This window comes from Prenolepis imparis, unplaced genomic scaffold (assembly GCF_030444845.1).
Source record: "Prenolepis imparis isolate NDT839.2.m4 unplaced genomic scaffold, iyPreImpa1.0 SCAF_5, whole genome shotgun sequence".
Classification (NCBI taxonomy): Eukaryota; Metazoa; Arthropoda; class Insecta; order Hymenoptera; family Formicidae; genus Prenolepis; species Prenolepis imparis.
This window is the reverse complement of record NW_028141163.1, coordinates 13,834,837-13,849,638: the sequence shown is the minus strand read 5'-3', so window position 1 is coordinate 13,849,638 and position 14,802 is coordinate 13,834,837. Positions and strand designations below refer to the sequence as shown.

The 14,802-nt window shown below is 34.4% G+C and overlaps 2 protein-coding genes across 8 annotated transcripts; one reads left to right on the top strand and one right to left on the bottom strand.

Moving 5' to 3' along the window:
• Positions 1-628: 628 nt before the first annotated feature.
• Rpl11 (ribosomal protein L11) lies at positions 629-2,243 on the top strand. Its single transcript, XM_083037495.1, has 5 exons — positions 629-650; positions 1,100-1,267; positions 1,373-1,522; positions 1,624-1,771; positions 2,063-2,243. Exons 1-5 carry the CDS (start codon positions 645-647, stop codon positions 2,188-2,190), a joined length of 600 nt encoding a protein of 199 aa, XP_082893621.1. The 5' UTR covers positions 629-644; the 3' UTR covers positions 2,191-2,243.
• A 495-nt stretch (positions 2,244-2,738) lies between these two features.
• Positions 2,739-14,655, bottom strand: Qtc (GRIP domain-containing protein quick-to-court). Of its 7 annotated transcripts, XM_083037493.1 has the most exons (10): positions 13,912-14,655; positions 10,666-10,898; positions 9,440-9,717; positions 8,121-8,402; positions 7,312-7,854; positions 6,964-7,200; positions 6,780-6,875; positions 6,000-6,101; positions 5,407-5,465; positions 4,897-5,053 (listed from the first exon to the last, which is right to left on the bottom strand). In XM_083037493.1, exons 2-10 carry the CDS (start codon positions 10,862-10,864, stop codon positions 5,032-5,034), a joined length of 1,818 nt encoding a protein of 605 aa, XP_082893619.1. In that variant the 5' UTR covers positions 10,865-10,898; positions 13,912-14,655; the 3' UTR covers positions 4,897-5,031. The 7 variants fall into 7 exon arrangements, 6 of the variants coding, with proteins under 6 accessions (XP_082893614.1, XP_082893616.1, XP_082893615.1 ...); XM_083037488.1 differs by lacking the exon at positions 5,407-5,465 and having other exon boundaries at positions 2,739-5,053; XM_083037490.1 differs by lacking the exon at positions 5,407-5,465 and having other exon boundaries at positions 2,739-5,053; positions 7,318-7,854.
• Positions 14,656-14,802: the final 147 nt, after the last annotated feature.

The following is a 14,802-nucleotide window of genomic DNA, read 5'->3' as shown; positions in this document are numbered from 1 at the left end:
CGATTAATATTATTAACAGAAATCAACTGATAACTATCAAAAATATTAATCGAGTTTAAAGTATTATAACATATTATTTAAAACATAAAAAATTATTTTATTTTATTTTATTTTATTTTGGACAAACTGTCAAACACACTGCTAACTCTCGCGATGACAGCTGCTCGATGCTATGAATATAATAATGCAGTAAATGCACAACGCGAATCGAGACAGCCAATTAGTATCGCAGAAAAGCGACAACAATGTCAATAACATGCCTTTTTTTAGAAAGGGATTCTAATTTTACATATATAAAGATTCCATATATATATATATATATATATATATATATATTCAAACATTCACAAAAATATTGTATTATTTATTAAAAAAGAAAAGAAGATATATTTAGACAGCTTATTAGACAAATTTTTTTTATATAAACGATATGCATAATAAACAAACTGCTAAATAAATAGTAATTTTTTATTAAATATTGAATATATTTTTTTCTGTTTTTATTTTGCAGAGAGGAATAAATTTTTTTTATAATCTAGGGACATTTTTTAACCGGAAACGGAATACCATTGGCAAACCTGATGCCGTTAAGTTGACGTTTTCGTCGTAAGAGCGTGTTGCATGAGTATCCCTTTCTCTTCATCATGGCGGTGAGTGGTGTTCTTTGCCTCGAAAATGCTTATTTTCTTCCGATTGTATCTCTTACATCGTTCAGTTCTGTTAAATATTATCTTAACACAGAAATAGCTGATGTTATTAATAAATCGTCGATAATAGTCATTTTTGTACAAAAACGACGATATTTTAGAAGTCGTCGCTGACAGGTGGATGAGATCGCACGCTTGTTTTTGATCGAACATTGGCTCGTATATAACCTATTGTTACTGCTGTTATTAAGTTTATTTAACAATAAATTCCTTCATTTATTCATTCTCCACAAAATTTTCACTTAATTAATATCGATTCTATTTAATTCTCACATACATATCAATGATTTACTGAAATATACGTTTTATATCGATATTAGATGGACAGAAGAATACTAGTCCACGACCAGTATAATAAATTTCATGTAATAAACTATATTACTTATTCGTAGGATGTAAAGAAAGTATCCGAAAAGAAGGTCGTAAAAAAGACCGACAAAAAAGCGAAGAAGGAGCCGAAGGATGCGTCCAAGAATGTAATGCGCGAAGTACGAATTCGCAAGCTTTGCTTGAACATTTGCGTAGGAGAGTCTGGTGATAGACTGACACGGGCTGCCAAGGTGAGTTTTATAAGCCTATGTCATTTCTTATTTTAATTGAATTATCTTTGATACATAAGTCTTTGGTATATTCAATTATTAAAGTTGGTTTTTCTTATTTCTTAGGTCTTGGAGCAGCTGACTGGCCAGCAACCTGTATTCTCTAAAGCGAGATACACAGTACGATCTTTTGGTATCCGTCGTAATGAAAAAATAGCTGTGCATTGTACTGTACGTGGTGCAAAAGCTGAAGAGATTCTTGAACGTGGTTTAAAGGTGAATTGAAGAATCTTTGTCTATATTCTTTTTGTTTATATTATGATTTTAATATTATTAGAATTTTATATTTTAATATTATTGGTATTATTTCATTACAGGTGCGTGAATATGAATTAAAAAAAGAAAATTTCTCCGGCACCGGAAACTTTGGTTTCGGTATTCAAGAACATATTGATCTGGGAATCAAATACGATCCCAGTATTGGTATCTATGGCTTAGACTTCTACGTTGTTCTTGGACGTCCAGGTTAGCAATTAATACAACTTTAAATATTTTTAATCTTGAATATTAGCACATTATTTGGTATCATATATAGATATCTCTGTTTTTTATGTGACGTCTATAATTATATTAAACATGTGCTAAAGGAAATGCTTCATATTTGCAACTCATACCCACTTCACTTTACTGGGTGTGTTACTTAATTGAGGCTACACTTAAACAATAAAATATTTACATAAAATTAATAAAGAAATTAAAAGTTTTGTACGCTTTATATACAAATATGAAATGTAAGTTATTGAATTTGATTTATAGGATTTAATGTAGCACATAGACGAAGGAAAACTGGTAAAGTCGGTTTCCAACACAGGCTTACCAAAGAAGACGCAATGAAATGGTTCCAACAGAAATACGATGGTATCATTATAGCTGGGAAAAAGTAATGTGCATACCTTGTATTTTGCGATTGTATCATAAAACATTTTAACAAAAATCACTTATCATGTAGTATATCTAAACGCCTAATCTACTACACCTTAATTATGCCTTCAAACTTCCAAAGATTCTATATATATAATTATTTAGTAAGCTCGCGTAGTTTTGAAAAAATAAATAAATAGTATATATTAATATATATTTAAATTTTTATTTTAATTTTTCACATTTTGCTTACAATACAATCAAAACACCGACGAATGCAAGGCTAAATTAAGAAGATTATAATGTTTCTCACTGCAATGTATAAAAATAAGGAACAAGAGTAAAAAGTAAAAATATAGATTGAGTTTATTGCACTGTACGTAAATTTTAAACTCACGGAAAAAACACTGTATCGGAATAAAATCGCATTTTTTAAATTCCTATTTAAAAAATGTGAAGTGCTAATCTAACATTTTAAGACTTATCTTTTGCATTATCATTATCAGTAATATCGATGGAATGACATATTGGAGTTTTATTAAAATCAAGCTTACTTAGGCCTGAAGCATCGTAACATTTGCAAAAGGAACTTTATTATAAAATTAATCTTTATATACAATAAAGATTTTTCAAAATTAGAAATATGACTGCTTACACTATATGAAATCAGATTTCTTAACATAATTTCTTGGACGTTTTGATATATTACCGGTAATATTTCTATATCTCGATTTATAAAACATTTAGTGTAGGAGAATGTAGCTTCAAGAAGCAATTTATATGTGGTATGAATATTCACACTTCTATTATTGGCACCTTAGATACACGTTTTTTTTTTAAGCTAATTATGTCAAAATTAGAAAAATTCTAGCTAGAGAAATTTTTATTTTTATTTACAGACTAATATCAAAAATTGAAAAGATAAAAATATAAAAAGAAAATTATTTGTATTTGACTACAATATTCTTATTGTTAAAAACACCAAAAGAGAATTTCAACTATCAAGAAAACTTTAAATCAAATGGTTGGTGCCACAAATATAAATTATAATCACAATCAAATATTCATGCACAATAATTGACAGACTTCTCTTTGGTTTTAATTTAAATACATGAAAGTATCTTGTAAAAGAAATTAATAATTGTAATTATAACAAGCTATTAGGAATTGTGCTTATTGAGTCATTTACTAATAGTTGCACTTGAATATCTTTTCACGAGATCTACTTAACTTGAAGTTACAAGCAGATAAAAAGGCAAGATATATCCTTCAGTCTCCATATTGTTACCTTATCTGGACGTCATATCACCAGACTTTGATATATAAGTATATACAGGATGATCCAGAGTTACTACGCACACAGGCATACGTACTTTTATATAATCTCTCTAAATTATTTTAACCCTTTATGGTCTCAAGCTAGAATATTCCTACAAAGCTCTTTGTATATACCAAGGGGCTCGAGACTGCAAAGGATTAAAATGATATCCTTGCACGTACTTGAAAGTTTCAAGGATGGACAGAAACTCCGATTCATCCTGAATATATATGTACTTGTATATAGATATATATATATTCATTTTATTTATAACAAGTAAATATATAAATAAATTTATTTATCTATGTTCTCGGGGATCACGACGTAATAACGAGAAAGATATATTCAACTTTCGTACTCGTACATGGGCACATGCATTTCAAATAATTATATAAATTCTTGAAATCCGACTTCAAGCTCTTTCTTAGTCATTTCTTTCATCTGTATCACATATTTCTTGCTCAATTTTGGAATACTTATTATGATATACACAATGCATGCGTTAATTATATCATTGAAAGAGTAAAACGTGATTTTAGCAATAACTAGACAATATATTTTCTTTCAAGTATAATTAGAATATACTTACGCACAAGTTTAGAGCATGTAAATTGCACGAGTGATACGCGTAATATTAAATTTGTAATACATGGCCATTGCAGAGCGTTGATGTTACATACAGCCGTAAATAAATTCAGTCTAAGTCGCGTATGTATATAATTTACGTTTGTAAATCCCAGAATTTTTAATATATATTAAAAAATTAAATTAAATTAAAAAATAAAAGCAATTTAGTTTGTCCCAAATTGTCAGCTAACATATAATAAAAATATAACATATGTGCGAGAGTTTTAAAATATTTAACAAAATTGTCATACTTATTGTTAGATTTCCCGATATTTTTGATTTATATTTGCTTCATACTGTCAAGATCAAGTGCTGTTTTTCTTTAGATCTTTTGTTTTGTAATATAAAAAACAATTAATAAGAAAATATGGTAGTAGGATATATCTGTGAAAGATCTGTATAAACTTTACACTTGAATTCCGCAAACTGGGAAGAGTGAAAATTGTCATTGTAAAAACATAATTTGCTTTCTCGCTATGAAATAATTTAAAAATTAATTTCCACGATAAATTTGTTTTCCTTTACTTTACTAACTAAAAAATATCCTTAAGAAATAAATAAATAAGTTGATACAAATCTTTCAGATACACATACCAAAATGTTGATGTTAAAAAGCTTGATTTGTCAACAAATCAAATAAAAATGTTCGGGTATTAAATCTGGTAATGTAACACCACTCGTCAACAGCGATAATATTGCTTCTTAATATTTAGAAGAATTTTTAAAAAGCGCTACTTCCTCGCCGATCGATAGAGTCTATCGATGTTATGTTTCTCTGCGTCCGTGAAGCCCAGGATACTTTCAATAGCATTTAAGTGACCGTGATGATTCTCCTTATCCGTCAGAAAATAATAGATCGCCGATTTTAGGAACTGCAGGGTAATTTCTGGATCGAGAGAACCCTGATTGCTTTTCGCCTCTACAATACGCCGATACATTGCCTAAATCAAAACAGAATGACATACTTGTTAAATAATGAAACTAGAATAATATCGCGACATGTAAAGAAACACAATGAAAATGTACAACCGTTTATACGTATAATTATATGTTTTGAATCAGTTTTAAATCCAGACACATTCGTACTTTTCATTTTCAAGAAATATCAAGAGATTAATAATACGTATATATAATCGAAAATTACGCATGTGTCTTAATTTTTACATCAAAAAGCATAACATTAATTTTAAAATGTCAATTGGAATCAAAATAATTAATTCGAAAAGGTAGTATGATACACATCCTGTACGCAATAGTGGAAGCGTGCATTGGCCATAAGCACGTGCAAACTTACATTGACCGAAGGTATAAGAAGGCTGTTTCTTCCAGGTGCACTGGATAATATCGCCCGATCTAAGAGCAACCAGTATAGAAGTATAAACCATCTACATTTGTGCCTCATAATCCGCATGCAATTGTTGCAGCAAAGCATTCACTAACGCGATTGTAAAAGAAAAAGAGAGATACGAGCGCAATTGTGTTCTTTTTCCACACGCCCATATCAAGAACTGACTCGTCAACTTGTGTATAAGATACATTCTTGAAGTTAATGTCACTTATGAATGAGCGACGATAATTCTGAGATAATACTTGTATTTCTTAACAAGTTAAATAATATGAGCCATTAAAAACAGTCAATGATAATTACTGACTATACTATTACTGTACTAATTAATTCTATTTATTTTCAATTTCTTAAGAATTTTTATAAGAAATTTATGTAAGAGGGAACCATTACGTTTGTGTCGGAACATCAGTTCTTGATATAATAATAGATACACTGATAAAAGATCGGTGCATATTATATGTATGAAGAAATGCTACATTTACGGGCGATAAAAAGTGGACGAGAATTCCGTCACGTGGCAATCGAATTAAGATACAGACCTTACGTGTGCCAAGGACCCAGAGAGAAACAGCCTCCTGAGCGCTTAATAAACTTTGGCTATGTTCGGCTGAAATGTGAGGTTCAGGCGAGTAGCTTGTGTCCTGGATTGTGAGCGGCGACCAAAAAAAGTGGCACATCGTTAGTATAAGAGTATCGTGAACTACGAGGATGCTCGAAATGTGATGTATCACGCCTTATATAAATAAGTATGTGATAAATATGAAAAAAATTAATAAACGATGCGTCTCTGAGAAACGAATGTAAAAGCTGATTAAACTGTGTAAAAAAAAAAAAACATGTTCGAGGATCAATTAGGCGTGTTATTGCGTTAGCATGATTAAGATCGCGAAAAAATCTCGCTCTTTTGCAAATGTGAGAAAATCGATAAGATCATTACGCGAGTTTCGATTGTTATACTTTAAGTAGAAAACGCACATCTATTGCAAAACAAGATACTAATGATTAAGCGAGAGAAAATGCAAATGTCAAACTAATAAGGAACTCATTGTAGTGCAAATGTTGCGATGCATTATGAAAGCTCGTTAATGACAAAACGAAAACAATGAAAATTCTCGCTGAAAAAATTGTATTGATAATAATTAATGTCTAAAACGTTTAATTCTGTATATTTCAAATTAATGCCCATTTTTTAAATAATCTTGCACAGAATATACAAAAAAAAATTTTGACCAAACCGCAACCATTGTTATGTTATCCTACTACTAAAAATTTGTCAAGTTTTAAGAATGGTTTAAGATGGCAAATAAATCATCTCTTACCTTAATATTTTCTAATTCAGCTTGTGTGACGGTTAGCTGTTGAAGAAGTTCCGCGACGGTGACTTTAGGCGGTGATTGATGCGCTTGCACAAGTATCTGTAAGTTTACGAAAGATATTCAAACAATTCTTCAAACTTATTTCTCACTATTTCTCACATATATCCTACGATATTTCATGTCGTACCTGATCAGCTTGTTCAATGCGCGCGGCTTCTTGACCTTTGGCATACATTTTCAGGTACATTTGCTTATTTCTTTCCTCCTGTTCGCTTAAGAGCGTTTTCTGTTCATTAAGCTCAGTCTTCACAGCCTCCAATTCCGCTTCTGATTCACGCGCACGAGCCTCCGCGATATCCAAGGCTGGCCGCATTTCGCAATAACGTGTGTTGACCTCAGACAGTTGATTCAACAAACTTTCCACCTGGGTAATACATTTTTTTAATCAATACCGCGTGAAATTGATATATATATATTTTTTTTTTTAATTCATGTGAAAAAATAAGAAAAAAATATTTACCAAACGAAAGATTACCTTTACCTTATCATTGTGCTTCTGCTTGACTTCCTGCAGCTCATCAACGTGCCGCCTATGCATATCTTCGATTCTATTCTCGTAATGACTAACCAATCGACGTCTTTCCTCGTCTCGCTCGATGCTCGTCGGCGTTATAGAAATCGTATCGGGAACAATATCACTAGATTGTGCCACATTAGTCGTTCTGATCTCCGGCTGCGGCTCAGGCAGGCAGACGGAGTCTTTCGAATGGACGGAACCATCTTCAAAGTGTCCGGAATCGGCCAACGATGGGGGAAGATCCGTGTGTAAACGCTTCTCCGGCGTTTCCGGGCTAGTGACGGGCTTCTCCGCGACGCTCTCATCCGGAAGATCCTTGCTCGGCGATTCTGGCGAGAAGGGATTGTTCTCACGGACGGTGAGAGCGTCGCTGCTATCCGTTCGTTCATCCGGACTGTTCAGAGAGGCCTTGTACAGTCTCAATTCCACCACCTCCTTCGTCAAACGCAAGAGCTCTCGGTCCTTCTCCTCGATCTCTTTACGCGCCTCTTTCAACAGAGCCTATATAAAAACACATCGATCAAGATAAGAGATGCAAACAGCCACATAATTTTAAATTAACTGAATTTTAATTATAAATTTGGCATTAATGAGAGATTTATGAAAATTATAATCCTCAAGAATCAAATGAGATATTATTAATCTAAAGAGATACATCTAGTATCATACTTAATATCAGCAGAACTAATGAAGTAGCCTATAATCAGCGAAACAAAAAGCTACGAATACAATAATTGCAAATGTATCTTACTGTTAAGCCTAATTACCTGAAACTTCCTGACTTGTCTGGCCGCTCTCTGAGTAGGCGTGAGATACTGTTCGTTGTCGCCGACGTGATTCGAGCAGTGCACGACATATTTTCGCGATCGACCGGACCAGGTGGTGCCGTTCAACGCGAAGGAAGCGTGCTCGCAGGCGCTCGCCGTGCTGCAAGCGCTACTGTAACTCTTCACGCTCTCGACATCGCTGTCGTCGTTGACAAGTCCCGTCGTCGTTCCTCCAGAGGCCGCGTGACATGGCCGCGGCCTCACCGGTGTCAGTGAGAGACTCTGAACGGTACATCATTCAATTAACCGAGTCCGTTAGCGCGATTAATTTAAAAGCGGAGCAGACAATGTGTATTACTGTTAAGTGAATTTTGACAGCATACAATCCAGTGAGAAAGAATTAGTGGTGGTTTCAAGAAATATGTAAATAAGCTATTCAAAAAGACATTACGTTGATATAATTCGGAATTTATGAAATAAATTATTCGATAAAATATAGAGCTTTTAAAAGTGTTAACAAATTAGCGCTCTAATGCTTCTCAGTTATCTTCAAACTTTTTAAAGGATTAAAAAAAGATAAGGTATAACGGCTTATATATACGTCAGTTCGACTTACTAAAATTCGATAAGTGGGTGGATTTACAACGCGAGGTGCCTACCTGTTGGATTATTTCTTATATTTATACCGCTCGCCTAGGATAATGACAGACGTCCGGAATATATCTGGTCACGCGAGGGGAACCGATTTATTGTGACCTACCGTGCAAATTAGTCGCGTGTTGAATCAACGGAATCTCTCTATCCTCAACGTTACGGTCAGCGAATAAAGGTAAAGGTCTCCATACGGACTCTGACGTATAATCGCATGCAAAAGCCAGAAGATCAATTCCTTCGCGCTAGACTTGTCGAGTACCTTCGGCGGATCTTGGGAAAAAAGTACGCACTCTAACAATAAGTACGCATTCTATTGCATTGTGCAAAGGACAAAAGACGCAAATATCGAATGTTCGGGATAAAATATTCAGTGCACGTTTACTTGCGCGTCGAGCAAAGTGCGCAGATCGGTCTCGGGAAACGTTGTTCAATTTTGAACGCGAATTGTAGAATCATCGTCATCATTCGTGCCTCTTCTGGTCTCGTTTTTCTTTCGCGAGAATCATCGCTGCATGGTCTTACAGTCCTATTGTAAACGTCAAACCTAACTTGGAGAGAAGTCCTTCTAGAAGTACGATCGAGAGCGACCGATCTACGTCTAGTGTGCGACGATATTTTGACAGCGTTTCCCGATTCGATGAGAGATAACGCGATCTTCTACTCACGAGGGATCGTTGTCGCGGCGAGTCGGTTCCATTCTCCGTGATGACCGGAAAGATACGATGATCCGGATGCTGATGCTGCTGCAACGACTGCAGGAGGTGGTTCTGACGACGGTGATGGTGTTGGTGGCCGATCAGGGCCGCGGCGATGGTGGCTCGCGGATGATGTGGTGGTAGTATCCGTTCGCCGCGCACGCGCAAGCTCGCGGCGCGACGCAGAGCCGACGGCGATGGCCTCGGTATACGGGAGTCCAGCGATGACGGCGGCGAGGTGGCAGCTACTCCACATGCGTGATCATTCCATTAATAATTAAGTTGCAAAAAATAAAACTTGTGGCGTTTGCGCGAGGGTGAACGTCGTTCACGGAGGAAGATACTACTCGTCGTTGCTTTGAGATCTAATATTGTGCAATAAAAAAAATTTCGATAAGAGAAATTAAACAATCTGAGCTAAATTTTTTTAATTGTGTAAAATAGATTCTTTTTCTTTTTCAATGAATGTAGGTCGGAAACTGAACCACAATGAAATCGGAATGCATTAATTATGTGTGAATTTCTCACCTCTATTCTCTATGTACTTGTGATTTATAAAGGTACGGTAGCTTTTAATTAACGTGTTCAAAGCCGCATTCCGAAATTAAATATCAAATCAATAATTAAAAATTTTTTATTTAAATTTTCTATGGAGAGACTTTTATTCTTCATTGTATCATTGATAAATTCACGACGATAATGAACAGTTGCAGTTTTTTAATATATAAAACTAGAAAAATTTTACACGAAATTTCTAAATTTTCTCGAAATGATTTCAGCCTTCATTATAAAAATTATTTACTGGGACTATTTAAAAACATAGTAGATATAAATGAAAAAATAATTAATGAATTCTTATGAAAAAAAGATAAATAATTTAAATGTAGATTTGTACATAATATAAATTGCGAAAGTAAACAAACAAATAGAAACACAAATAAGAATGTATAATAAAATATGTAAAAATAACATTAGTATATTGATAGTAAAAGATAATTACTTAATTGGAGAAATTCACTTCTTTTCATAATTTCATAAATTAAATGAAATACCGATAATTTTAAATGTTCGAAATATCTATTAAATGTGAAATCGAGACATTTCTGAAGAGATTAATCCTTAATCGTTTCGAGGAAGCATATTTTCGATCGACTAATGAAAAGTTTTCACGGACTTTCACCTTTCCATTGACTTACTAGGACTGTCAGGTGATCCGTCAGGCACGTGGATAGAGTTGGTAGTGACCTTGGTCAGAGTGATAGCGCACGTTGTTGTCGTCGGAGACGTCGGCGTCGTCGGAGACGTCGAGGCGCCAGCGTAAGTTGAGTGACCCGGATGCATCGGCTGCAAGGAATGCATGGATCTCTCGCTACCGTAACGAGCCATTCTGTCCATCAAATTTATCTCCAGCTCGTCACACGACTGTCACCTAATTACAACATTCCAAATTGTCCCATTACAAAGAAATATTTCTTTCACAAATGTTTAAGTGATTTTCATTATCGCGGAGTGTCTTATCGGAGATAAAATTGTACTCGACTCTGATATATACAATGAAAATTTACCGTCCACAAAAGCTTTCTGATTTTAATCTCCATTTAAAAAATTTATTGTATTTAGAAAACGATGTCAGCCTTATGACGCATCGTCGTTATTTTTCGGCAAACATCTTATTTTCTCAGAAATGCTCGTCCAATTCTTCGGCAAATAAGAAAGAGATATATTAGCCGAGGTCGAGGACGTATCGATTGGACGAAGCGCTGTCGTACGCTGAACCTAGGTCAGTTTTGTCTCCTGAAACTATTGTTCCTTATTTTCAGCACGAACTTGGACGAGTCTCAAAATTCATTTCTTCTCGCGACGATTTATTTTACCTAAATTCCGAATCGCGGAATACATTGTATTACGATCCGTTGTACAATAAACTATGTCAAAATCGAGAGAAAAGTTAATTTTTTTTAATATAAGAATACATATCGAATTTTAGAAATAAAATTAATTGAATCTCTTTCTCACGGAGACGTTAAATTCTGTTTATTTTATATAGATTATGATTTTTTTTTATTTTGCAATTACATTAATGCATTGTCTCGCAAATAAAGCTAACAATAAGAATCTATTTTTACGTATTTTTCACGGACAATCCACAAAGTGGTGCGACCTCGATCATTATTCGCACAATTATCGAGTGCTTTAAGCGTGCCGTATGCGGTTGTTAACTTTGCGTGTATTTCGTCCTTATATATACGCGGAAGCCGGATACGAACCGTAATTTTGTGGCGCACCTTGGAATAAATACGCAGAATTGCGTAAAAAGATTTCAAAACAAAACTGCAGGTCCCCAAACGCACCACGACACTTCATTCTTTCGAACGATACAAAAAAAGTCGTAAAAGAAGCATACAGAAGGCGAAATTACGGTATACGATATGCAATTTTCATGAATGCATATATAAATAAGAAACATTTAAACAGATAGAAATTATATAAATTGTGAAATAACAGAACGATGATGATTACTTTAAATTACTGTAAATTATTGTAAATTATATACATTCTGTCAAAAAAAAACAAGAAATTATATACATTCTGTCAAAAAACAGAGGAAAATAAAGTTCGAAAAATTGTTTTTATCATGCAATTTGTGTTATACGAATTTTATTCATTTTAACATATTTGTAAAATTTATATAATTATAAAAAAAAGTCTGAGAAAAAGCCCTTTACAAATTATAAATTGAAATTCAACTAAAACTCCTAACAATAAATATGATCAATTAGAAAACACATGCAGAATAATGTGGTAAATCTTCAAATTACAACAATTATTTTTACACATAACTGTAATTTAAAAATGTAATAAATATATGTGTGTATAATATTCATATATATATATATATATATATATATATATATATATATATACATATTCATATATGTATATATTTATTTTTAAATAAAAACTATTTATAGATAAATATAACATAGGAAAAATGAATTCATCTATTTATTTCATTATGTTCTGAAAGAGTTTTTATCTGCGATTCTAAACTCTTTTCCAAATATCTTTCGAGAAAAATATCTTTACAAGCTTCTTTTTTTTTTAAGAATAAGATTTTTTCAAGTCCATAATCAAAAGTGATCGAAGGAATTTCAGCGTTTAGAAGACTTATTACGTAAATACTCGATAATTTCGACAGCGTCCAACTGAGGAAGTCGCTTAGAATGCGGAATCTCATTGTGACTTGGGGTAATCGTAATAGAACGTCAACGTGATCGTAACGAGCGATAGCAAGAAAACAGTCGAAATAAAGTGAATGGCGCGACGAATGAAACTCTGCGGCCTTTATCGAAATAAAATAATCGATCACGTCCACGTTCTATTTCAAGGATTACTGCGGCTTTTATGCAGCGTTTACAGGCCGACGAATCGCAGCGGCACGATTTCACGTCAATAAAAGAGAGATCCGTATCACGCCCGTATAAATATTTTCACTTTCTAAACGATATTTAGAATACGCAAAATTATTCGTTTCTTCCTTTACTAATTTCCTCTGTAAAAATTACGTAGGAATTAATATTTTAGTAACGATTCGCGTCCTTTAATAGAGAAACAAATATATCTCTGTTAATTAGTTTATTCTACGATATCGAAAATTTTTGTTTTATATTTATATACGGTGCTTTAAATAACATGAAGTGACAAGTGGATACTTTCGTTATATACATAAATAATTAATATATTAACAAATTTTGCCGATACAGAAAAATTTCAAACAAACAAAAGATGAGATATAATTTATTTCTTCAATAAACGGATCCATATTTTTGCCACGTATGAATTGCGTTTAACGGGTCCGACTATTACGGAAACCTAGAGAGCGACACGTTACATAACACATAACACAAAAATAGATTAATAATTATATATAAACTGGGGGAATAGACGTTCACCGATTTATTTTTTAAGAGTTGCGAAGAGTTAATATTTGCACTGCGCAAAAGAGGAGAAATAATGATCGAAACGCTATTTTTATTTTAATCTTTCGTGAAAAATACAGATACTATAAATGACAAATTCTACGTATTAGTCACGTATTTTAATGCAATTCGCGATATCTCGCGACAAGACGTTACAGATTATGCACGTTTGTTTTTTACAGTCGTGTTATATTAGACCTTCTGAACTCGAAATAGATATCAAGCGTTGGAAGGGAGAAGAGGCAGTTGGAAAAAAAGCAGATCTATTGTCGATTTAGCGCGAATAATTTTCCTTTCTTTTCACCGCAAGACGTTTCGAAAAAAATTTTCGCGGCCTCTACACTTTCTCTCTTTCTCCCTCTCCCTCTTGAGCGAACACTGTACACTGTATATATAATTAACATATGCATCTAATCACAAAGATCCAAAGACTAAAAAGGATGGAGAAAATCGGACACTCACCTCGGTGGAAAGCATCGATGTCGCGGGGAAAAAACTACAGTTTGTTTCTTGGTCCAAGAGCTCAGTCTCGTCGAAGAGGCTGAGCTTAGCCACGACCTGTTCGTCGACGATATCGTCCACTACTGATCGAAGTACAGAATGATTCGCCTGACGAACGTCTATCCTCGTACAGCCGCTGTCAGCTGTAGACGGGCCACGTGGGCTGTCACAAGTTTCCTGTCGAGTCGGATCACACCCGCGTTTCACTCGAGATTCGAACGACGTGAATGCTTCGTCGAAGCGGACTTCACACACGACGAGCCGGTGAAAGAGAGAAAGAGAGAGACAACGTCACGCTCCGGACGCCGTGACGCGAATCACCGCACGTGACGTTAGCGACGAGAAAACGCGTTGGCGATGATGCATCGCGGTCCTAACACAGAGCTAGATCATTAATTGTCAATCTAATTCGGACTGCACGTGACATCTGCCGATCGCGAAACGAACGTTTGACGGCGCGATTACGTTCTTTTTTACACAATGACATGCGATATTTTTTTTCGCAATTGCATCGAGGAGCCTTTTTGTCTATTCTTTCGGCTATATTTGCGATTCAACGACGAAAACATTGCTTACCGCGCGCACGTTGATTATATAACTACGCGTAATCGATGTAGAGATATTCCTTTATGAATTATTCCTCACTGACGATGATTTTTAGAAATTCACGCACAGCGCGAGACGCTATCGAGGATCACGTGTGTGTGTTTTAACGATTGCGTTCGCAAAATGATGTGTTGCGCGAGAGAATAGAAATCGTCTGTGATTGGTGGTCTAGATCTGCCAATCAGATTCGTGCTTCAATAAATTGTTGTTTTCTGAACACAGCTGATTTTAGCACCACCTGTCACC

Bases quoted from the DNA above. Each gene is read 5' to 3' on its own strand.
- Rpl11 (XM_083037495.1), top strand. The intron at 1,268-1,372 runs GTGAGTTTTATA...CTTATTTCTTAG, and splicing joins GACTGACACGGGCTGCCAAG to GTCTTGGAGCAGCTGACTGG. The intron at 1,523-1,623 runs GTGAATTGAAGA...ATTTCATTACAG, and splicing joins TTCTTGAACGTGGTTTAAAG to GTGCGTGAATATGAATTAAA.
- Qtc (XM_083037488.1), bottom strand. From the start codon at position 10,864: ATGGACAGAATGGCTCGTTACGGTAGCGAGAGATCCATGCATTCCTTG. The intron at 6,876-6,963 runs GTACGACATGAA...GTAAACTTACAG, and splicing joins GCATTGAACAAGCTGATCAG to ATACTTGTGCAAGCGCATCA. The intron at 5,054-5,999 runs GTCTGTATCTTA...GTTTTGATTTAG, and splicing joins GGGTCCTTGGCACACGTAAG to GCAATGTATCGGCGTATTGT.